Source organism: Astatotilapia calliptera, chromosome 22 (genome assembly GCF_900246225.1).
Source record: "Astatotilapia calliptera chromosome 22, fAstCal1.2, whole genome shotgun sequence".
NCBI lineage: Eukaryota > Metazoa > Chordata > Actinopteri > Cichliformes > Cichlidae > Astatotilapia > Astatotilapia calliptera.
In genome coordinates this window covers 7,053,532-7,076,780 of record NC_039322.1, presented here as the reverse complement: position 1 = coordinate 7,076,780, position 23,249 = coordinate 7,053,532, and the positions used below count along the sequence as shown (strand labels likewise).

The window sequence follows — 23,249 nt, the reverse complement described above, 5'->3', positions numbered from 1 at the left end:
GGGGATTTTTAAGTGCACGCTTTCGTGTAAACGAAGAAGAAGCAGGAAGGCGCCTTTTGAGTGCGCATGCGTTGCTAATTTTTCCCCCTTCGCAGCCTTTCGTTTTCCCTCTAAAAGAAAACATCCTTCTGCTACGTGAGTGTAACTTTATGGCCAGATACATGAGGCCTCCAAACACGTCTTTGTTTGTCAGGAACATCTCTGATGAGTCCAGGTGAGTCCTCGTAAAGAAGCCGCTACTCGTCTACGAGTTAACTCGTGTTAATTGTAGCTAGTTAAGTTAGCCTGGTAGGCAAGGTAGGCCTCAACGTGCAAACTGAAAGGGTAACGCTGACCGGGAGCAGCGCCGCATTTCAAATCTACGTTACGTTATTTTGGCCATATATGTCTTTGTTGTGGTTTTATAAACATTATTAACGTCTGTGTTGCTCTTTAGACGCGAACTTTTTCATGTTTACAGTCAAGCTATCAAAGCTAACTGGCTAACGAAAGCTGGTAAACAGCTCCGTGAAACTTTGAAAGATTTTAAAGGAGGCAAGAAACCCTACAATGTGGATTTAATATGAAGGGGCAAAAATTAATGGCCTCGGCTAACGTTAACCTAATGTTTGTTGGCCGTTATCAATTTTAAACACGCGTGGTTAATTGATTAGTTACAATCTGAGGTCTGTTTGCTGATTTAAGTTTGTATATTTAAATGTGATTAGCACAGAAATTCTCATTTAAACTGGCAAAATACTGACCTCAGAATACACGATCGCAAATGAAAGCTCGTTTTAATTTTGTATGTGTAGCTTGTGAATTAATCTGTACCTGTAATGATTTCCTCATGTATTTGTTATTATCATATTTCATTGTTGTTGTTATATCTAGGTTTAGTCTCAGTGTTAATCTAATCTGACCACACAGGGTTGGTTTAACTTGGTTTTAAAAATACTAAACTTGCTAGATGTGTTAATAACTAGTTAAAGTTTTGCACTAGTATTTAAAAGCAGAGTGAAATGGGTAAATCGATCAGAAATCATCAACATTTTGTTCTCAATCATCTTAGAATTGCCCAAAAAATGTATGGTCCAAAGTTTGGGCATATGCAATGATTGCTGTGATGTTTTAACGCATATATTGAAAATTAAAGGTCAGTCCAACCACTTTCAGGCTTTTTAAACACATTGCAATCTGAGGCAATATTTAAACATGAACATCTCCAAAACTATTAACAACACAAACCAAAATAAGTATCACTGACCTCTTTCACAACTGATTAACTCTGTTTGACATGGATGTTGAAGCTGATTTTAATCTCACTGACACTGTGACCTGAACTTAATTTCCTTAATTTCTTCAATTTTACATTTGCATCTGTGGACGGCCTTGTAACTGTTTATAATGTGTCAGTGCTACACCAATGACATTAACATGAATTGCATGTTAATATTAAAAAGTGTGGATATTTTAAAGGGATAGTTCACCTGAAGAGTGTGGCAAACTGTGAGGAGCTTTTTTGCCCCTATTTTCTAAACATTTCCCAGATTATTTTACTAAAGAAAAAAACAATGGACTACTAGGCAATGAAACTTCTAAAAATTACAATACCCGTGAGCCTTGGTGGCTTTTGCCTTGGAGAAAAGACCAGTCGACTAAAAATGCTTTACATACAAGGACAAAATCTTATCTGGACACAAAATAAAAGATTGTTTCTTAACCAAATTAACATTTTTAAGCTTTATGTGCACAAGTTGAGTGTTTTTCATTTTTGCAATGACTGTGCACATATATAGGCCACAAGAAGAGAAAACCAGTTTCCTGTTAATTTAGGTCACTTGATAAAACAGAGGGTATTTTGTACTTGAGTAAATTACATCCACAACATGGTTCAAATGCTTTATATTTTAAGGACAGTTTTGGTATATTTTTCTTTCTTTGAAGGTGAGAAGCTCTCTGAGTGACATTAAAAGCATTTGTATGAAGGGAAAACCCTGAAGTTGTATTTGATATATGATCAGGAAGTCTTATATTCAAAGGGGATGGATGGAAAATGGGCTGATTATGTGACCACAATTGAATCATGAGCAAAAAATACAGGCTGTTGATTTCACTGCTCTCTGATATCGGAACTTAATGTACTGTGGGGCAGGTTAGTTACCATCAGCTGGGTTAACGTGAGACACCTTCGTAATACGGAAGTTACCCAAATCCTGCTTTGTCATCCAGGCCTCTCGTTTCTTGGTTGATTAATAAATAAATAAATTTTAAAAATGCCCAAAAGAGCTCCTCAGTGTTTGCCACCTGCTCTGTTTAAAAACAGTCCTGCTGGGATACAAATTGTCTTTGAGCTCTTTTAACAGGTGGATCACCCTCCAGGTAAGAGGAAACAAAATGTACTCTGAGGTGAACTGTCCCTTTATTCAGCAGCTGCTCTTCCAGCTGTTGCCACTGGTTGATGATGTAGGTAGAGATGCCCGTGATGGTCAGTTGAGTTATACTTGTATTTACGGTGTTCAGGCCTGAGGATTTGCGGCGTGAGTTTGGCCGCTATGGGCCGATAGTAGATGTCTACATCCCACTTGACTTCTATACACGTCAGCCAAGAGGATTTGCATACATTCAATATCCTTTCCCAATGACTTTTAACTGTGTATGCTGCTGCTAACAAATTATTTAAATTTCCTTTCGGCAGAGAAGATTTTTATTAATTTATTTTTTGTGATGCATTTTCTTTTTGCACATAATCTGATTGAATATCTAACACGCATATTTCTCTGTTATTGCTTCAGAAAATGTAAACGCGTCCAGTTGTGGAAACCGGCCACAAAGAGTTACAAAGACCCATATAGAGTAGCTGTAAAGACACACAGACCTGCAGGATCAGAGGGAGGGAAAAGGTTGAAAAGAGAAAGTAAAGCATGAAGAGGAAAAAGGGAACGGAGACAAAGCTTGGATTTGGATATGGCGGCAAAGAATGGGGAAAAGAAAAAGAGGTTTAAGAGGAGAAAGCAAGCAGGAAACCCCCGAGTCTCTGTGGGAGTCGGTTAAAGAGTGTAAAGATCAAGATGAAGTTCAAAGTCAAGCATGGGCAAAGGTAACAAGTCTGAATTATTTTGTATCCTCCCATCCACAAATTTGACATGACACCAAAACCAGCTTTCCCTGTGACACTGATGAAACGATTTAATCCAGTCTTATTGTGTTTGATTTTTATTTTTTTATATATAGTCACTGTCGTGATCCCTCAGACAGTTAGATGATATGTTTGAAAAGAGCTTGCTTCATCTTTTATCCCTTAAAAAAAAAAAAAGCAGTCAGCTGAGCGTGTTTGTGTTGTTTTCTCACCTGTCTTACAGTAATGTAAACGGTGTCTTTTTATAAATGTTTTTACATGGTAAACTGGGCCTCACAAATTTAACTAAAGTAAACGTTTATGAAGTGCATGGTTCTTTTTCTTGAGAAGCCTTTTATTTGTTTAGGAGAAAAAAAAACATTTCTTTAAATTTGTGAGGCCTTAAAAAAAGAGAAAGAAACAGAAACCTTAACCACTCAGCATATTTGAGGACGTGCGTGATGCCGAAGATGCTCTTCACAGCCTGGACAGGAAGTGGGTCTGTGGTCGCCAGATTGAAATCCAGTTTGCACAGGGCGACAGGAAGAGTAAGTGTCTGGTTTTTGTGTCTGAATTAGATTCAAACACTTTGAAATATTTTTGCTGTTGGTTTAAATATTAATCTGTGACTTCCAATGATAGAAAAATGTGTGACCAGCTCGGTTTTATCTCTTTAAAAGGAACCCTGATTATTTATTATTTATTAATATTTAGCTGGTGGTCTCCTCCCCATGAAACATGGCGTTTAAAATTAGACCCATTTCCAACAACATGCCGGTACTCTGTTTTCAACATCTGCAGACACTGAATTTATCTGACACCAGTTTAGTATTAGGAAGCTTTCCTCAGTGTGAAGAACAACTGGAAATTATCCTTTTATTTATAAGGAGACATCAGAATCGACTCTAACATTGTCCTGTTAACTTTTCAAAATATAGAAAACAAGCAGATTTACTGAGTAAATTGGTGAGAATGCATAAGTGTTATTCATGCAATTTATCTGCACTGGTCTCATTTCAGCTCAGTTACGCTGCTTTGGTTGATGCATGAGCCAACGGTTACATCAGCACACTGGCTTAAGCTGCTGAGGTGTGCTGCAGTCTCATCTGGAATGATACATGTCGCCACTCAGGCAAAAACAAATAACCTGCATCAGTTCTGTGGCTCCACACATTTATTTAACATGCAAAAGATTCACGGTTTGATGCCAGGAGGAGACAGAAATCCATTTGTGGTCGCATCAGGACAAACGGTATAAAATCTGCTGAATTAAATATGTGGAGCTACCCACTGTGGCGAATCAGTGTAGTAAAAGCTTCCCAATGAGCCTTACATTAGTACACTCTTGTTCAAGCTGTTAGGCATCATTACCCAGACTGCACTGTGACATAAACAACAGTCACGAACTGAGACTGAAAGGATTCCCCCTTCCCCCTCAACGTTTTAACAACCAAGAAATCTGCAGTATGCGTCGTCATAGTCGGGGTTCCTTTTAAATCACGTTTTCAGATTTGTTAAGTGTTTAAAATTAAGCATCAACCATCATGGTTTTAATTGTTTTCTGCTTTAACCACTTCTTCCTCCTCTTCTTTTTCACCAGCACCAAATCAGATGAAATCAAAGGAGCGGCGTTCCCCAGGAAGATCCTCCCGGTATGACGACTACGATCGAGACAGCCGGCGCCGACGGTCACGCAGCCGCAGTTACGAAAGATACAGGTCGCGCAGCCCGTCTTACGATCGCCGCCGCAGACGTTCGGAGAGTCCTCGAGAGTGAGTTAATCTCTCAGAAGAGAGTCGGTCGGTCCCAAGTGTTCTTTGTGAGAAGGAAAATAACGTTTTCATTTTTCCTTAGGTCTCGTGGACGGGTGTATGGAAGAGGAAGAAGCAGGAGCCGCGAGGATGACAGGTACAACTTCTCTTCTAGACTAAGACCACATTTACACAGATGTAGCCTGTCTGTTGTTTTGCTTCCTAAAATCCATCTTTGTAATGTGCTACTGCAACCAGAAGGTGGAAGTAATGTAGATTTTCTTTGCCAACAACCATTAAATGACAAATAGGATAACGTGAGACTAAATGCCCTGGAATACCCACGTCACAATACAATACAACACTTGTGTCCTCAGTTCAGCTGCAGCGGTACAACACACCAGGTTGGAAAAATCGAGAGGTGCAGAAACAGCAGCTTGTTAATTTGACGTCAGCTTTGTCATACAGCGGCAAAGGCGACTCCAGATGGTAGAAGGACTCGAAGGAAAGAAATGAAATGAGTTCAATGAAGAAAGTGTTTCTCTGCAGTTGACAGCTGCTCATTTCCATAATCGCAGTTAACACGAGTCCTTTATTTACTTATTTTTTCATCGACTGCCATTTGTTTTAGAGACAGCTACTGAATGAAGACTGTCGTGTCCAGATGAACTGAAAGATGCAGGTTGGGTGTAAAGCAAGGTGTGACGCGTTTATTTATTTAAAATACAGAAGGAACCAGGTGGTCCAGCCATCGTGGCTCTATGTTGTGTGTGTCAGCATCAAATTGTTGGACAGTGTCAGTCTTAAACCATTTGGCGCACACAGCAGCACAGCTGGGTGAAAACTGGTAGCTTCATGAACTGGTTTTTAAGCTCTTTTGTACTGATGTGGTGATATTATTGAACCCCACAGTCTTTTCCTCCTTTACATACATTACTGTTCATGTTATCCATGTTCTACCAGTTATTGTTAGATCTAATATGCGTCATTTCATCTGTAACGGTGCCCACAAGTTAGAAATTCATGGGATATCATCAGATTTGACTCTTGGGGAGTAACCCTAATGATCCTTATGCTCCGAGGAGGAAATTCCACATTTAACACTCATCAGTTTTCAGTTTTAATGAGAGAAGAGGCGGAAAAAATAAGGACCAGACAGTCAATCACGTCACCCCACAGCCAGTTGAAAGTAAAATCTGATCTGCACTGCATCTAAAAGTGTGACGTATCACTCTTTTACTTTGTGTGCCTTCAGATACAAGCAGAGACCCCGGAGAGTCTCCAGAGAGCGATCCCGCTCCAGGTCCGCATCTCCACGAGAGAACGTCAAACCGCCGTCCACCTCCCACTACGTTGAGGAAGAAGTCCGACAGACGCATTCCCCGTCCCGCTCCAGGTCCCAGTCTGCGTCGAGATCACACTCTCGCTCACGTTCTCGGTCCCGGTCCTGGGCCGGGCGCAAGACAGGAGGACGCTAAAGCAGAACCCACTCCCCACCCCGTTCCCCCGGTTCTGTCAGACAGAGCAGAGCTGGTCGTTTTGTTAAGTAAAGGTGTTTGTTTGCCATGAATGTAACGTCCATTTGTAGAAAGCTCGTTTTCGCTATTCCATTTTAAGAACAGCGCTGCAGCTCCTCGGCTTGGTTTTATAAAGTTGTTCGGTGATATTTCTCTTTAGGAGCAAGATTCAGCGGTTTCTGCGCTCAGCCTGACGGGAAGAATATCCAGTCTTTTTTTATATATACAACCAGTTACTGATGATTTTTGTTTTCTAAACCCTATGCACCCACTTTTGCTAAACAATCCCTGACATTCAGTATTCTAAGGAAGTATTGAGTCTGTTGGTGAACCAAATGCATCTTTGTGTGTTTTATAACTAATCATGTACTAGGTACTTTACTGTCAGCCAGTTTCACCGCTGTTTTTTAAATTTACATTTGTTCGACAGCGATAAACCATCACCATGAGATAAATGTGTTCAAGGTTTTTTTAAAGATGTGTTTTATGGAAGAAACCGAGAACTTCTTGAAAGAAAAGGCATTAAAGCTGATGGTGTGCGTCTGCAGTTTAGTCAAGTACATGAGCACGGGTGCTAAAACGCACAGAGGTGATGCTGGGGTCCCTAAAGTGTTAAAGACGTCAACAACAAGCTGACCTATACGGTCATTTGTTTTCTTTGTGGTGTTTTCTGTAAGAGTTAAACCCTTTTTTTTTTTTCTGTTTTCCCCCCAAGTTGTTGTTTCTTTGAGGAGAAGCAGGTTTACTTGACGGTGTTTTTCAGAACAACTCGTGTCGCTGCATGTTTTATTCTTATCTTCTATCTTTAGTAGGGAAAAAAACTGTTATTTTGATTAATAAATGGTTAACTTTCGGTTAAAGAAAACATTGCGTGGCTTGTTTTTGTACTTGCTTGACCAAAGTTCATTATTGAACACAATTCAGAGTTTTCTCCTCCTCGGAGACCTCGGTGTCCTGTGGATCCCCAGCGTCTGCCTGGAAAACGGAGCAGGACAGTCTGTGAGCACGGCCCCGTCCATCGATTTCCTTTTAATGGAACAACTGAAATTAGATTCTCAGCAAAGAGGCAGCCATGGATGAAATCGGACGTGTCTCATTGATCGCTGTACTGGAAAAATGCATCAGTCAGATGAATAAAGCTGCAGATGCTGGAAGTCCTTATCAACCATGCAGTCACCAGTATGAGCATAATCACAAAAACAAGAGGCTGCACCACGATGATGCTGTAATCAGACGGGTTTCTGGGTTTCTCTCAGTCCCTGCCACTCCTGGTCAGTTTAATCCAGCTGTACTCCACCCTGTAAAGATTGTAGTGTCACATCTATGATGTCAGTTATCCTTAAACCCCTAAAACTCCTGTTTGGACTTTTTGTACCTGCCACCTTCTAAAAAAACACACACAAAATGTACAGAGATGAGCTGTAACGGCTGAAGATCGAGCTTCATTTATTGTTTCTACTGCTTTTCTATCTGAGCAGAACTGAACAGCTACATCACCAGTATCATTTAAGGTGAACTATGAGGGGGGTTCAATACTCAAGATCAGGTTTATTTTCAGTATAAGGCTGAAGATTTGGTAAACAGACTGATTCCTATAACACATTTCTATTTGAATACTTTAAACATGTCTCAATCACACAAGCACTTTCTCTGTTTACACTGCAGTGAATAGGTTGGGAGCATAAACACATACTCGGGGTTCAGTGTCTTGCCCAAGGATACTTTGACATGCAGACTAGAGCAGCTGGGTTCAAACCACCAGCCTTCCGATTCAAAGATGACCTGAGCCACGGCCATCTATGTTTAATAATTAATGTGTTAAGAAATTAGTTGTGAGGCGGGGCTCCTGGAAGAGCTTAAAAAGTTCTGTGTGAATGTAGGGGAAAATATTCCAGCCTGCAGGGTTGGAACCGTAGATGATCATTACCAGGACATGACCCCAGGCTCACATTGTTGTGATTTACACCACCACCAACCTGCCTATTCAGTGTACTGTTTCACTGGTTAAATATAACAGCCTGATGTTTGAACACCCTTATTTTTATAAGAATTATTTGCTTGTTGTAGCAGAAATAGGAAACAAAGATAAACCAGACAAACACTGGTTGTACATTTTACTCTACATAAATCAAATAAATCTTTTTTTCTGGTTGATTGATAGATAAGCACCATAGACAGTTTATGATTGGCAGGTTGACAGATGAGGTCAGGCAGGAGTCTGTTCGCAGACGACGTTGTGATCTTCAGAGGTGTTAGAGAACCTGGAGAGTTGGAGGTATGAGCAGTCAGTAGAAGCAAGACTTGCCAGATGGCAGCAAGACCTGTTGTGAGGAGGAGGAGAAGATTCATGAGTGTGGTGGAGGAGGGTTGGAGTGACAGAGGACGATACTAGGGATAGGGTGAGAGGGAGGCAGGGACTGTGGGGTCCCATAAAGGGAGCAGATGAAATCCATTATGCAAGAAAAACTCTGCAAATTACAAAGTTCCTTCATGGAGGAAAACAAAATGAATAGATATGCATCTATGAAGGTGCATTAAGAAAAAAATAGGATTTTTCTTTGAATTCCTCATTAATTTGTGCAATTTTAAAAACATATTCTGGTAAATAGTCAAACAAATATTCATGAAAACAATTAGCCTGAAAAAACAAACATGGAGGCGCATGTAGTAAAGCTCTCTATTGTCTATTGTGACATCTGTTGTTGGAATAAAGTAGAATTGAGGTTCTGTAAAATTAATATCTCTAGTTTTGGGAGTACCGGTCTTCAATTCGTTTGTTTGTTTGTTTGTTTTGTCCTCGGGTAAGATCCAAAAATATCCTACTGTTTAGAAAATGAGAGCGCCGTCTCAGAACCCATATTCCCACCAAGGCCCAGCCCAGTTCACCCAGTTCTGTGCTGCTTTCATCTAAATTTAGAGGATCAAACCAGTCCAGGATCCTCTGGGTTCAACCAGAAATAGGCGACAGACAACCAAATATTTTGGAGCACATTTCACCCCTGATGACTCGCAGGAACTGGCAGGTCGTCCATTCATACTGCTGCGAGGTAAATGGCAGCAGACCATTGCCACGGAATTGATTGATGGTGTTTCACACTCTATAAGTCGAGAAGAGTTAGTGCCAGCTCGCCTCATTTGTTTTTGCCCAGTTCATGACCAACAGCAGGGAGTTATATGTCTACCAGTGGGAAGATTTTACCTTTGATAAGAGATGAAAAATAAAGAAAAAATGCTTTCATAGGTCAGAAATCGGCAGCGTTACATCAAAAAGGCTTTTATGGTTACATTTTTATATGGAAGATAAAAGGTGAGTTAATGCTAAGTTATTGATTTGTATTTAAAATGATCGGTTGTGTCTGGTTTTACTCATTTATCTGGAAGTTTTTATAATGATGACACAAAATAGTGGTGAATAGACTCCTGTCTCAAATGGTGTCTGCTGGGCTGTGGTTTAGTTGTAACTCAGTAAGCTGGGGCTTTTATTCTGCAGGAATGATGATTACATTTAAAAGCATCAGCAGTGAAATGTAACCTAACAGTGTTGTATTTTTTCTTAAATCACACTATAAAATAATTACTGCTGTATCAGCATGTAACAAGCATTTTAAAGCCATTTTTCTTATGTTTCAGCTCATTTTGAAAACTAGCTTTGCCGTGTAAATTTTGAATATTTAAAAAAATAAGCAATTGAAGCTCTTCTCTGGGATTAGGTTATTCTCAGATATTACCTGGTATATGCTCCTTTGCATCCTTTTTTTTTTAACTTGTTCGCTAATTAACAACTACACAAAAAAATGTAAATACATCACACATTAAAAAGATGATAAGTGAAATTTTTCTAACCTTAAAGAAAGTGACTTATTTTCATGCTCAAAATGAAAAGCAGCAGACAAATGTTCAGGTTCACACTGAAATAAAGATCTAACTGATGTGAATGAATTTTTATACCTTCTAAATTACACTGTGCTGTTCTGTTCCTTTGATATAATATAAAATATCAATAAACCATTTTAAAGATAGTCTTAGTCAGTAGTCTTCGTCTCTATCCATAAAAACATGCAAAACCTTTAAATACACCCGCGTTCCCCTTCACAGTTTTCTCCTTTTGTTCTATGAAAATCCTGTTCTGACCACTGGCACATGTGCATCTGTGATTTCACCACACGTGAAAAGCAAACATCAGCTTCTGTTTCCAATGGGCTACATGGACTTGTACTTTTCAGGATTGTAACGCTGCATCCTGTTGCATGTGAGGGCAATCTTCAAACTTGTTAATGGATTAGCTGCAGCTCAGGAGGTAAAGCAGGTCACCTACTGATCGGAAGGTTAGTGGTTCGATTAGTAGTAGTCCCTGGCTCCTCCAATCTGCATGTCAAGTATCCTTGGGCAAGATACTAACCCCAAATTGCTCTCCGATGCATCCGTCGGAGTGTGAATGTGTGTGAATGTAGTTATAAAGCACTCAGTTTAGAGGGAGTGCTTGTGAGAATGGGTGAATGTGGCATGTTGTACAGAGTGCTTTGAGTACTCCGGGAGAGTAGAAAAGCACTATATAAGAACCCATCCATTTACCATTTTTTCATATACAGCGCTTTCCTACTATACCTGAGTACCGGAGCTTTATACAACATGCCCTTCACTCATTCATTCATTCAGCTATTAATCCAAGCATGTTCGCACACATACAGACTCTGATATTTACTTGGGGTTCAGTATCTTGCCGAAGGATATTTGACCTCCATCTACCTTCTAAGCTGCAGCCGCCCCATATGTGGTGTGTGTCTCGTTTTAACTGTGGCTTACTACCCACCTTAAATGACAAGTAGCCAGACTTATTGCAATTATTTTAAAGTGGTCTTGGGCAGTAATTCTCCAGACTTTCTGAAGAGCTTTCAAAGTTTATCTTTGTCACTTATCAACAGAGAGCTACAACAGTGAAGATCTACTGGCATCTGTAAAATATGGTGGGGGCTGTCAATGCATGGGGCTTAATTTCAGCTGGTGTTGTTAAGGATCTGCTGAAAAGTACCTTCACATTTTGATCTATCATGCAACACCATCTGGGATGAATCTGATTGGCTTCCTTTTTTGTTTCACTGCCAATGCAGTAAAAGCATCCCTAGACAGTGGAACATTACTGAAGCAGTGTGGGATCATGTTTATGGAGTACATAAAAAAAGCAGCCAAGATCCAAAGAAGAGCTTTGAATGTCCTTCAGGAAGGTTGAAAGGTTCTCATTCTGACAGAGAGAAGGTGAGATCACAGGTGCACAGTGCAAGTGGTTAGAAGAAACACTGAACTCCTAGTATATAAATGAGTTTTTCTCTCTTTTTTTGTTACAGAGCTGCTAAAGTAGAAAATGGGAGACTGGAACTTCCTTGGTGGGATCTTGGAGGAGGTGCATATCCACTCCACCATGGTTGGCAAGATCTGGCTGACCATCCTGTTCATATTCCGAATGCTGGTCCTGGGCGTCGCCGCAGAAGACGTTTGGAATGACGAGCAGTCCGACTTCATCTGCAACACCGAGCAGCCGGGGTGCCGGAATGTATGCTATGACCAGGCCTTCCCTATTTCCCTCATCCGCTACTGGGTGCTCCAGGTGATATTTGTGTCCTCGCCCTCCCTGGTGTACATGGGTCATGCCATCTACCAGCTGCGGGCTCTGGAGAAGGAACGCCACTGCAAGAAAGTGGCTCTCCGGCGGGAGCTGGAGGCAGTGGATGCAGAGCTGACAGAGGTGAAGAAGAGGATTGAAAAGGAGATGAGGCAGCTGGAGCAGGGGAAGCTCAACAAAGCACCACTGAGGGGCTCTCTGCTGTGCACCTACGTGGCCCACATTGTTACGCGCTCAGTGGTGGAGGTCAGCTTTATGACGGTTCAATACATCCTGTATGGAAACCGCCTGAGCACCATTTACAAGTGCGAGAGGGAGCCGTGTCCTAACGTGGTGGACTGCTTCGTCTCGAGACCAACAGAGAAAACTGTTTTCATGATGTTCATGCAAGCTATCGCCTGCATCTCTCTCTTCCTCAGTCTGCTGGAGATCATGCACCTTGGCTTCAAGAGGATTAAGAAGGGCATTCTGGACTACTACCCACACCTGAAGGATGACCTGGACGATTATTATGTCAGCAAGTCGAAAAAGGACTCAGTGATGCATCAGGTTTGCATGGGAACGACTGTGGGACGCAAGAGTACGATTCCCACAGCACCAAGCGGGTACACGTTACTGCTGGAGAAACAGGGCAACGGACCCAACTACCCTCTCCTCAACGCCTCCTCCGCCTTCGTCCCAATTCAAGGGGACCCTGGTGGAAAGCCGGACAGTCAAAAGGAGGGCAAGGAAGGAGTCCCGAGTCCCACGGAGCACAACAACAACTCCAACAATACCAGCAGTGAGACGCGGTCCCCTCCTTCAGACAAACAGGAGCAACGAGAAGATCAATCCCCACCACATCACGAGGACCTGGAGCGTGCAAGATCTGAGTACCCCACCCTGCCTGTTTCAGATGCCTCCTGCAGCACAGCGCTGTCAGGCTTCACGAGGAAGACACGAAGGATCACCCCACCGTGGAACTGCTCCACAGTCGTGGAGGGAAATGGCTCAGACAGCGGAGACTCCTACAACGGGAACAACAGCATGAAGCTACGAAGCGGCGGCGGCCCCAGAGCAAGGATCCTCTCCAAGTCAGACATTAAGAGACAGAGCAGACCCCAGAGCCCGGACTCTGCAGGGGAGCTGAGCTCTATATCTCGACACAGCCGGGAGAGCAATAGTCCCGCCGCCTCCCCACCAAACCGGCGAGTGTCAGCTGCCAGCAGCGCCAGCAGCAGACGAGCCCCGACTGATTTACAGATATGAGGACTGCTTAGAAGAAGCCATTAAAACACGATTACTGCACCTTTTTCACAGTTTAGACTTCTTTAAAAGACAATCACAAAAAGCCTGCAGAGATTATGCTTGTGCCAGACATTCTCCAGTCTTAGAAAGAGCATATGACAAACAAGCAGTCTAACATCTACTCTTCCTTTTAGAGGGATTCATACTAGGATGCACAGCCTTGTTTTCTCAGATTTCCAGGTCAGTTTCAGGCTATCAGAATGAGCTTCAACCCTCAAACAATCAAGCTATAAAGCTATGTTAGCAGCTGACATGACTGAGTGGGGCCTCATGATGTTTGATGATAAGTCGATTTATGAGTTATTCTGAAATGTTTTAATGGTCAAATGAAGGCTGAAGGGTCACACACGCTGAACTGTTTAACTGAAACATGCACCTAGCACTGAATTATTGCTAAACTTAGCTATCACAGATAAGAATGGGTCCTTGTCTCAGAAACCAACTTAAGAAAATGCCGACTTTTATGTTTGTGTGGTGCACTGTGCGCTAAACACATCTGCTCAAATGCTTTATTAACCTTTCATTTTTTCATATTTACAATTAAAATAAAGGCTTGCAGGTAATTCACAGACAGTATAAAAGATGGGCAGGGAACTGTAGCATCCTCAGTGGCTAACAAGCTATCAAGTGGTAAGCCAATGAGCATTTCCTGGATAATCCTTCTTCCTTAGAATATCCATTTACTTCCTGTTTTTTGACTTAATGTTTTAATAATATGACCCAAACGGAGTGACTTAACCCATAAACTATTTGAGAAAGTGTTTGCAGAGCTCAGGGCAGAGGGGTGCTTCCCCATTGACTTCTTTGAGACCCAGGTTGTTTTTGAAATCACAGGAATCACCCCCTGGTGGACATTAGTAAGAATGCAGGTTTAAAGCGTTTCTGCATTGGCTTCACTTTTCAGACCTCGAACCTGCGCCTATGTTTTATACTGTCTGAGAGTTCATAGCAAGTGTTGTTTTCTCTCTTTTGACCTCGACTTAAATAACAGTACTGACTAGGATCATTTACCTCATTAACATAATGCCTTTTATAGATTTCTTTCTTTTCTTTTGACAAGGGGGGATTTTAGTTTGCCTTTTAACTTGTCAGGGGTGAGACTGAGCGGGCCCACTGGCTGGTGGAGACTGATTTTGCACCTCTGCATCATAATTATGATTTCAATCATTTTTATGCAACAAAGGAGTCAACTTGAGTCATCTGTTTTCTTTGTTACGTTTGACATGAAATATCTTCAAGACTTTTCCAGCAGTAAATTTCACTTGCAGCAAAACATGAGTGGTTAGAAAATAACATGCATATAAGCCACAATGATGTTTCCATGACTGTTGCCACACAAGTGAGCCAATTCCTGCCAACAAGTGAGTAAATCTGTAGGATTTACAGAGAATGGTCTGAAAAACAGAAAATACCCAATGAGCAGCTGTTCTCTGGGAAATATTTGTTGACTGGGAGCAGCCAGACTTCCCTGAGATTAAATGACAACAGTAATTGAAATAACAAATCATTACAACAAAGAGCATCTCTGAACGCACCAAAGCTTGAAGCAAATGTGCTACAGCAGCAGAAGACTACATCGCGTGCCGCTCCTGTCCACGAAGAGCAGGAAACTGAAGGTACAGTTCACACTTACTCACCAAAATCAGACAACTGAATACGGGAACAAACCTGCCTGGTCTGATAAGTAAAAATTACTGCAATGCCATTTGGATGGTAGGGTTAGAATTTGGTGTAGAAAAACAGAAAAGGATGGATCCAACATGCCTCAAGTCATGGTTCAGACTGGGAGTGGTGGTGTAGATCACAGTGTGATTTTCTTGCCACACTTTAGGCCTGTTATTAGCAAGTATATGTACCTAAGAAATAACCAGAGTGCACACATGTTCTGGTAACTACTTCCTGCAGGATCCTTTGTAGCCAGACACTTCAGTCAGTCGCAGCATCTGAATTCATCCATGATGAAGCTTTAATAACAAATGAAGAATTTCCATCAGCAAAATCAAGGACCTTCAGGACAGAGAAAGGCTGATGCTGAAATGTCATTTTTAATTTAGAAAGCTTCTTGTTATACAACAAAAAAAATAAAATAAAATAACAGTGATTTTGCATTCACTGTACATCCATTGTTTAATAAACATTTACATACAAACAAGGCTTTAGTAACATTTTTCTTTTTATTCCTCCACAAAAGCAAAGAAAACCTCTACTCTGCTGCTTCCCCATCAGGCGATGGTTCATACTGCATCAGCTGGAAGATGAGGAGGAAAACAAGAAGGTTAAAGGTCACAGAATCCAGACCAAATATAGACATGTGATTATCTGTAAACGCTCACCCTGCTCCTCAGCTCTTTGTTCTCCTCCATGAGCTCGCTGCACTTCTGTTGTAGGTCAGCCAGCTCCGTACGAAGAGCCTCTGTGTCTGCTGGCTCTGGACCAGCTGCCCCGAGATGAAGCTTTATGAAACTGTTGCCATGGTTAAGGGTTAACGAGTGCATGGACATTTTACCCATCAATACTATCTAATTTTATTAGAGCAGAACAAGGTCCAACTCGGTTCTGCATGTTAATTCAGGAGAATGATGATCCAGTTTGTAGGTTGGAGAGACTGGTGCAGGAGAATGACTCCTTAGCTTAAGAACTGTTGGCCTGTGACAGACTCACCCACTGCAAGTATCCTGCAGTATTTAAACATGTGAAGAACACAGAATAAATCAAACCCCATGAACAGATTACAAAAAACCCCTTAGATTTTAAATCTGCTGCCATAACAAGAAACTGGCTTTTCCACAATAAAACTGCCGAGTGATTATTTGGTCTAGCCTACATCCTTGCAGTATACAGAGATGCACAGAACATCAACATATTGATGAATTTTGATGCAGTTGATTTCCCCTTTCTACATAGCTGAAGAATTGGAGATGTTAAGATTTTTATTGTGAATTAAAACTCAAAGTCTTAAAGGCTGCCATTCATCTCTAAATGGACCAGGAGTCACCTCATTGCCCATCTGAAGGTTTCAGGGGACAACGGTGCATTTAAATAATCGATTTGACTGCAATCGTAACATTTTAAGACTGATAATACCATAAATAAAAAATAATAAACTATTTTATTTTAAATGCAGTGGTTTAAGCTCTAAACCTGTTTATACTGAGTGACATTTTGTGAAAAAGTATTGCCAACTTCCAGATCTTATTTTTACATATTTGCTGCATTTAAATATTCCACATGATCAAACAAATATTGGACAAAAATAACCTGACTGTCCACTTCCTAATGACTCAAATAATAATGAAAGTTTTGGAAGGCTTTATCTAGTCAAAGTTTGGACTTAAACTGGCTAATCGAGCTAATAAACAATAAACATAACAATAAAAAAATAAAGTGTGGCTGAAGTAAACCAGTTTTGCAAAGAAGAGCGAGCCAAAATTCCTCCATAGTGATGTGAAAGACTTGTTACTAGTTATACCAAAGAGTTGCAGTTCTTGCTGGTGGCAAAACCAGTTATTAGGTTTAGGGGGAATCACTTTTTCCACATAAGGCCTGGTAATTCTGGATAACTTTTTCCCCTCAATAAATGAAATAATAATTTAAAACCTGCATTTCCAATATTAAAACCCAGTAGATCTGAAACATACAAGTGTGACATATCTTTTTTGCTTTGAAGATAGAGCCACATCAGAAACTAATTGTTACCACCTGAGGTTGTAGTAAGGCTGCAAAAATGAGAAAAGGATACTCCAGTGCATTGTTAGGTTTCTCAGGCTCCTCATAAAGAGCAACTAAAACTGCAAGAAAGAGGGGGAGCACGGATATCAGTAAAAACAAATTAAAAGACTGTTTCACAGAATGCATTATCGTTAATGTCACCAGGCTGAACGGGGGGGGGGGGGTCCATTTACCGCTTGTTAAGGTGTCGAGGACTCCAGATTTTTCGAGGTACCTTCTAAATTGCTCCCGCTTCGACTCAGAGGCCTGAAAAAGACAAATAGTTGGATGACACACAAGTTGGGAGCCCATTCATACACCGACATAAAGAGCGCTATAAAAACTGTTTTCAGCCCATGGTGCCTTCACTGCCTTCCACCGTGTTGGCGAGCAGGGGTCACGTTGTTATGACGCTAGCTAGCTAGTTTTACAAACTTTAAATGTACCACGTAAAACATAACAGCTACAGAAAGTAAGGCCAAAAATACTTACTCTATATTGAGCCATGACTTCAATAATAGCCGTGTAACTCCGGGTCGTCTACAATGTGCGAAACGGAAAATAACTCGGGACTAGCTGCAGCTGTTTGAATGCTACGCAGGAGGTGACTCTGTTGCCATAACAACACATCAAATCATGCGGAAATGAAGTTCTTCCGATAAACAATCAGCTTGTAAAAGGAGAAGAAAGACTACAGAGTAGCTGTCAAAATAAGATACATTTAAACAATAAAGAAACGTAAGTTGTTCCGTTTGCGAGTAAACAACTGAAACGCCTCAGACATCGAAACGAGACGATGAAGCTGTGTTGCCAGATTTGCGTCACGGGCATGCAGAACCTACCTACCATATTATGATTTTTCGTCAGTTAAGCAACAACCCATTATAATTGGGAAATAAAGCAAGCCGAATTTTGTGTTAGGAGCTCCTGTTTGCCATGTACTACTGGGTGCTCTAAAATCGAGTAATGGATTGCTCTGATACCGAAGGTATCGTAAAAATGTCATAATTCACTGTCGAAGTCTTTTTTCCCGGGTTTCTACACTGGCATATTCACGGTGCTCTTGAGAGATATTGTCACCCTCAGGAAGAAAAAGTCAAATTAAACTAACAAATAAATACGTGCAACTTCTCTGCTTTTTTGTGTGTAATTTAGTTTCTATATTTAAATGGCTTGGCCTCGCTGCTGCTGCCACCCCTATCTGGCAACACAGAAAGGCGAACGCAAGCCTTCACGGAAGCGCGCTACCAGCGCAACGTCCGATTTATAAAACATATGAGCTGCAGTCATTGGATAGTCTAAAACTAGGCGTGGTTTATCCATCGATCGGCCCCTTCCCGGGGCTCACATGACTTGGGTGTAAAAACATCAGCACGGAAAGGAGTTTCTATTGTTTCGCCGGCTTCAAGATGACAAGTGTCAAGTGTTAAGCCTCCTGTGCTTCTACCTCCAATAAACCCTATGGAATAAGAGTTTATAATAACAAGGTAAGCTGATATAACAAGGTAAGCTGCTTTTGATCGATATCCGGTTAATCAGTGACACATTGTAGCTGAGCTGTTAACAAACATTTCCTGGCTAGGGCATTTAACAGCTAGTTCTAGCTTTAATTGGAAACGTTTAAGTATATTAACACTTATTTAATGTGTCTGAATGTTGATATAGAGTTACAGTTACGTTATTTAGACATATTACACCATGCTGTGGTGTGTCTCAGTGTGGGAAAGATGAGTTGATTTAGCTCCGTTTCCTAAAATATTTAATGATATTCATGTTACATCTACTGAAGGATGAACAGATGCTGTTTCTAAATATTATTTAGTTGGATTTATATTGAGTTATATATAAAATAAAATAAAAAAAACTCGTTAAAACGACAACAAGTTCTGTAGTAGGCGGTCCCCAAAAGTTTATGTAAATGCTTTAAGAGGTTTTATCTTTCTCTACCAGTGCTGATAATAAGACTTATTCAGCATCACGTTGGACTACACAGTCCATCACACAATAACATAAAAACAAACTTAAACTTCCAGTTATGGATGGGAAGCTGGTGGAATATAATCTGCCAAACCTCGAAGCTGTGTGGATTTACATAAAGTTATGCATATGAACATTTGAGATCTGGTTATCCGTCTTTACCTTTTCAAACCCAGTTCCCTCCAAACTAAGCAGCAGAAAAAGTCAGTGTAATAATATGTTTACTATTCCTGAAGAGGTGACATGTGCTCTGAGGATCATGATAGACTCTCACACACACACATTTGCACACACGCTCACTCGGAGTGCACGAATCACATGGTAAAGGCAATAATCTAAGTTTTGTCATACAAAACTCTTAAATGGATTAACAGAATACACATTGTGGGAGCCATCTGAGGATAACTGATAATAATCAGATTAAAGTACCTGTTTAAAGGTCATATTAATTGTGGATATTTTCTAATATTCTTATCCTGATTGGGCTCACTTTCTCTCAGGGTTATTTTTTTATTTTGTTTTAGTTCTTTTTCTGTGTGTGTGGTAACCATAAGTTTGAAAATACAAATCTGGAAAGTTCACGGTGCATTACAACAAAAAGGTGAGCCTATAAAAAAGTACAGACTTTAAGTGTCATTACTCAGTGAGAGTCTCAGGTGTTTTTCCACACAGCTGGCTATTCAAGTTCGCATACTTCTCAGAGTGACATGGCAAATTTAAAGTAAATCAAAGAGGAAAAAACTTCTTACATTTAAAAAATATTAAACTCTTTGCAGATTTAATGACTGATTATTTGCATAAATTATTGTTATTAAAGAAACATGTCAGGCTGTAGCTGGATGCAAAGTGGAAGTGGAAAACAGGGGGGGCAAAGATTAATCCAAAAACACCCACAAGGTGCTGGGGAAACACAGGAGGACGAGGAAATCACAGCACACATGACAGCAAACGCCAGAGCAAAACAGAAGAGAAAACCTGACACTATCAAAGTAAAACAGGAAACAACTGAAAGGCAGAAACAAAGCAGAGAGATGAGCAGACTCACACTGGATGTAGAGACAGTGGAAACAATGTGAGAGACTAAAATAAAACTGAAATAGAACCCAAAAAGTAATGACATTTCACCAGGACGTTCACAAAAAATGGGAACAGGATGCTCGAAGTCAAATGACCATGACATCAGAACCAAAACTGTAGGCAACAATAAATACTTTTTATTTTTTCACTGTACCTTTTTGCACCATAAACTGTAGATCTATTTTCAAAACACTGAGGGGATGACCTCAAGTTAAGGACAAATTAATGGCGATGTCTCCCTTTTTTTTTTACCCAAAAAGTGGATAATCAAAAAACAACCTGGAGAAAGTAACCACTGATGGAAAACCTCTCACAAACTTATACTCTGTTAAAGTCCAGTCCAGCGTCTTTGAAGCTTTGAAATCTAGGACATGTTCATCTGAGTCACAGTTTGGGACTAAAACACACAGACTGACTGACCAGGTGAACTCCTAATCATCTCAGCCAAGTGTGCCAGACAGCAGCTGTGGTTCAAAGGCTTATTCACAGTGATTACAAGCGTTCATTGATGAGATAAGAGAGGCCACTGTCATGACACCAAGTTTCACTTCTTATGTGAGAACATCTTGACCTCTTTGTCTTATAAAACTCTGTAGTTAGCTTAACTACAGGGTTTCGATTGGGTCGTGTGGGTGTTTAAACACATTTAAAGTTCAGTCTCATGTGTCTAAAGGCTGCTGGATGAGCATCAGAGTCACAAAATATATGAACTTGACTCTACTGAGATGCAGAGATGATTAACTAAACTCATAATAAATGGCTCTTATTGCAGTCTACCAGACTTTCACTCTTCTACTCTGGATATTAAAAGTTTTAAGAAATCCCCCACCAAAACTCCAACAGTCTAAAATTCAAGTAAATTAAGATTTACTATGATGTGTCACATAAATAATTAAAGTCATGATATTTAGGAAGCCGTTCCCCAGAAAGAGGATGTGAGGAAGTAACAGGAATTGTTTTGGAGTTTCACTGATAGAGATAAACTTTTATTTGTAACAAAAACAGTGAGAAGGAAAACAGCTAAATCTGTGTGTTGGTCAAAAGAAAGAAAAGCAAATGCTTCATCTGTTGATCGGCTAATTGGCACAGCTCCACAATCTTCTGCAGTTTTCCTCTTATTTTGAAACGTTTTCATCATTTGTCCCGATTTTATATTTTACCTCTTCATTATGTCTTTAAACTTAACAGACAGAAACAAAATGACTTCGAAAGAGATGACGTTTTTATAAAACCGTCATCTTTTCTGCAGAGCCTTTTAAAAACTTGCTGTAAGGAGCAGGATCGAAATGCAGGAACTAAGCAGGAACTAAAAGTCACTTCAGGTCATCTTCTCTCATAACAAACATACACCAGCAAATAGATTTACCTTACCACAAAGTCAACTGTCAGTGTTTTCCATTCTGCTTTAGATCTAATCTTTATAGTCTCATTTTGCAGCTTTTCTGTGTTGTATTATCCACGATGATCCACATTTATTTCATGTTTATTTCATGTTTATTTCAGACAGACTGAACATTGATTATTATTAAAATTATTATATTTATCCATGGGTCCGGATTTTTCCAGCGCATTTGAAGGATTCTTGATTAGATTGGCATCGTTAAAGTTCTTCAGCAGTTTTTGCAGCGTTGAATTACGAATTTTCCTCTCCCGTCCAACACGGTGTTTGGAACAATATTGCAATGTCAAAGAAACCTCTGCATCTGTATTTCCCAGCAGAATATTATTGTATTTAAAAACTGTTGATCTATCACTTCAACCTATTGGTGTTTTTAATGTTTTGGCTAATAGCTGTTGTGTTAATTTTCAGACATACACTGACTTTGGTAACCACGATTTAATGAAATCAATCAAACTTTATTTGTGGTTCAATTCAAAGTGCGTCACCGATGATGGACCAGCTGATAATTTAATAATATTTGTTTTGTAAAAGAGGAAGCTACAGAGAAATTAAATACAATTATAAAGAAATAAAAACAACATTTAAAAGGGTGTATAAGCACAATCGGAAGATTTAGGAAAAAAATGAAATACAATAAGAAAAATGAATTTGGAAAAAAATAAACAAATAAAATTTAACATAAATATAAAATTAAATAGATATTTAAAATTTTTTAAAAAACTTATGAACAATTTGAAAATAATTAAGGAACAAATATAAAATGATATATTATATTACATTAGAATAACTCCCTCCATTACATCCAACTAATATCAATTAAAGATAATTGATATTAATTATTAATTGTCTCTCTTAATATGTCTGTATTTTCTAACTCTTAATCTGATCTTTGGTCACACAAAACCTGTTTAAAACCACGTTTGTACCTGTGAAAACAGATGTGTGTCAGCCTGAGGTTGTGGGTTGTGTTCTCAGTTCCCAAAAAGCTTAAATTTATAACAAAGAGCAGCTGAAATAACAGCAACAATAACTGCTGTGTTAGTGTGAACGCTCTCTGAGCTTCATCGTCAGCATCATCATCTCCATCAGAGCCAATTCGGGCATCAGTAACTTAATGAGTTCAGACATGTGGAAGTATTTTGGAAGTGGAAGAGCCACTCTGTATGTGTGTTTGTGTGTGTGTGTGCGAGCGTGTGTGGGTCAGCATGTTACAGTGTCCAAACCTGCTGCCTGTCAGCACGCCATGGCATTTGTCATGTGTTTGTCCCACATCCTCTTTGTTGTGGTTTAATAAGTTGATCTTGCCTTTGCAGACGTCCCGGGCACCATGGTTCACTGACATCGACACAGACTAAATATTTTCCTGGATCCAGCCGCCTGCCATGCCGCCACCCGATGGCTGCTCCATCAACTCAGCCGCTTCCGATGAGAGTGAGGACACCGAACCTCTCATCGGGAGTGATGAAAGTGAGGAAAACATTTTTTTACATGTTAATCTTTACCAGAAATATTGAATCTGCTTTGAAAAAATAAGCTGAACATGCAGCAGGTTGAGCTTTTGGTATCACTGAAGTGTTTGGATCTAATTTTGAACATGACTACAAAAGTGAAGCTGTTACTTTTGTTGTTTTGTAGCGATGGTTTTCAGTTCTTCAGTGCACACATCAGCATTAAAGATCACCTGTCATATAAGACCTCAATGAGGCAGCAGACATGGAATCACATGCCGCTGTAAAGATATAAACGATCTTGGTGATGCTTAGAGGCCAGGTTTTTTGGCTTGTTACGGGAAAAATCTGCAATGTTTAAAGAGAAA

At 40.2% G+C, this 23,249-nt stretch overlaps 4 protein-coding genes across 6 annotated transcripts in view; 3 read left to right on the top strand and 1 right to left on the bottom strand.

Annotated features, from left to right (window-relative positions):
• Window positions 1-65: 65 nt before the first annotated feature.
• srsf10b (serine and arginine rich splicing factor 10b) lies at window positions 66-7,225 on the top strand. Its single transcript, XM_026155849.1, has 6 exons — window positions 66-214; window positions 2,503-2,607; window positions 3,542-3,645; window positions 4,698-4,869; window positions 4,952-5,005; window positions 6,104-7,225. The coding sequence occupies exons 1-6, from the start codon at window positions 150-152 to the stop codon at window positions 6,324-6,326; spliced, it is 723 nt and encodes a 240-aa protein (XP_026011634.1). The 5' UTR covers window positions 66-149; the 3' UTR covers window positions 6,327-7,225.
• A 2,192-nt stretch (window positions 7,226-9,417) lies between these two features.
• gja9b (gap junction protein alpha 9b) lies at window positions 9,418-15,372 on the top strand. Of its 2 annotated transcripts, none has more exons than XM_026155782.1 (2): window positions 9,418-9,672; window positions 11,708-15,372. In XM_026155782.1, the coding sequence occupies exon 2, from the start codon at window positions 11,725-11,727 to the stop codon at window positions 13,228-13,230; it is 1,506 nt and encodes a 501-aa protein (XP_026011567.1). In that variant the 5' UTR covers window positions 9,418-9,672; window positions 11,708-11,724; the 3' UTR covers window positions 13,231-15,372. The 2 variants fall into 2 exon arrangements, with proteins under 2 accessions (XP_026011567.1, XP_026011568.1); XM_026155783.1 differs by lacking the exon at window positions 9,418-9,672 and adding an exon at window positions 11,563-11,618.
• A 52-nt stretch (window positions 15,373-15,424) lies between these two features.
• On the bottom strand, window positions 15,425-17,753 carry mycbp (MYC binding protein). Its single transcript, XM_026155787.1, has 5 exons — window positions 17,470-17,753; window positions 17,172-17,244; window positions 17,009-17,057; window positions 15,603-15,732; window positions 15,425-15,517 (listed from the first exon to the last, which is right to left on the bottom strand). The coding sequence occupies exons 1-5, from the start codon at window positions 17,482-17,484 to the stop codon at window positions 15,473-15,475; spliced, it is 312 nt and encodes a 103-aa protein (XP_026011572.1). The 5' UTR covers window positions 17,485-17,753; the 3' UTR covers window positions 15,425-15,472.
• A 516-nt stretch (window positions 17,754-18,269) lies between these two features.
• LOC113014332 (sialin) overlaps window positions 18,270-23,249 on the top strand; it is a 16,207-nt gene continuing 11,227 nt past the window's right edge. The window contains exons 1-2 of one of the 2 annotated variants that reach the window (XM_026155780.1): window positions 18,270-18,464; window positions 22,747-22,900. In XM_026155780.1, the coding sequence (XP_026011565.1) occupies window positions 22,816-22,900 (85 nt within the window). In that variant the 5' untranslated portion in view covers window positions 18,270-18,464; window positions 22,747-22,815. Of the gene's footprint in view, window positions 18,465-22,746; window positions 22,901-23,249 lie in introns of those variants that run through there. The other variant, XM_026155781.1, reaches the window with a different exon arrangement.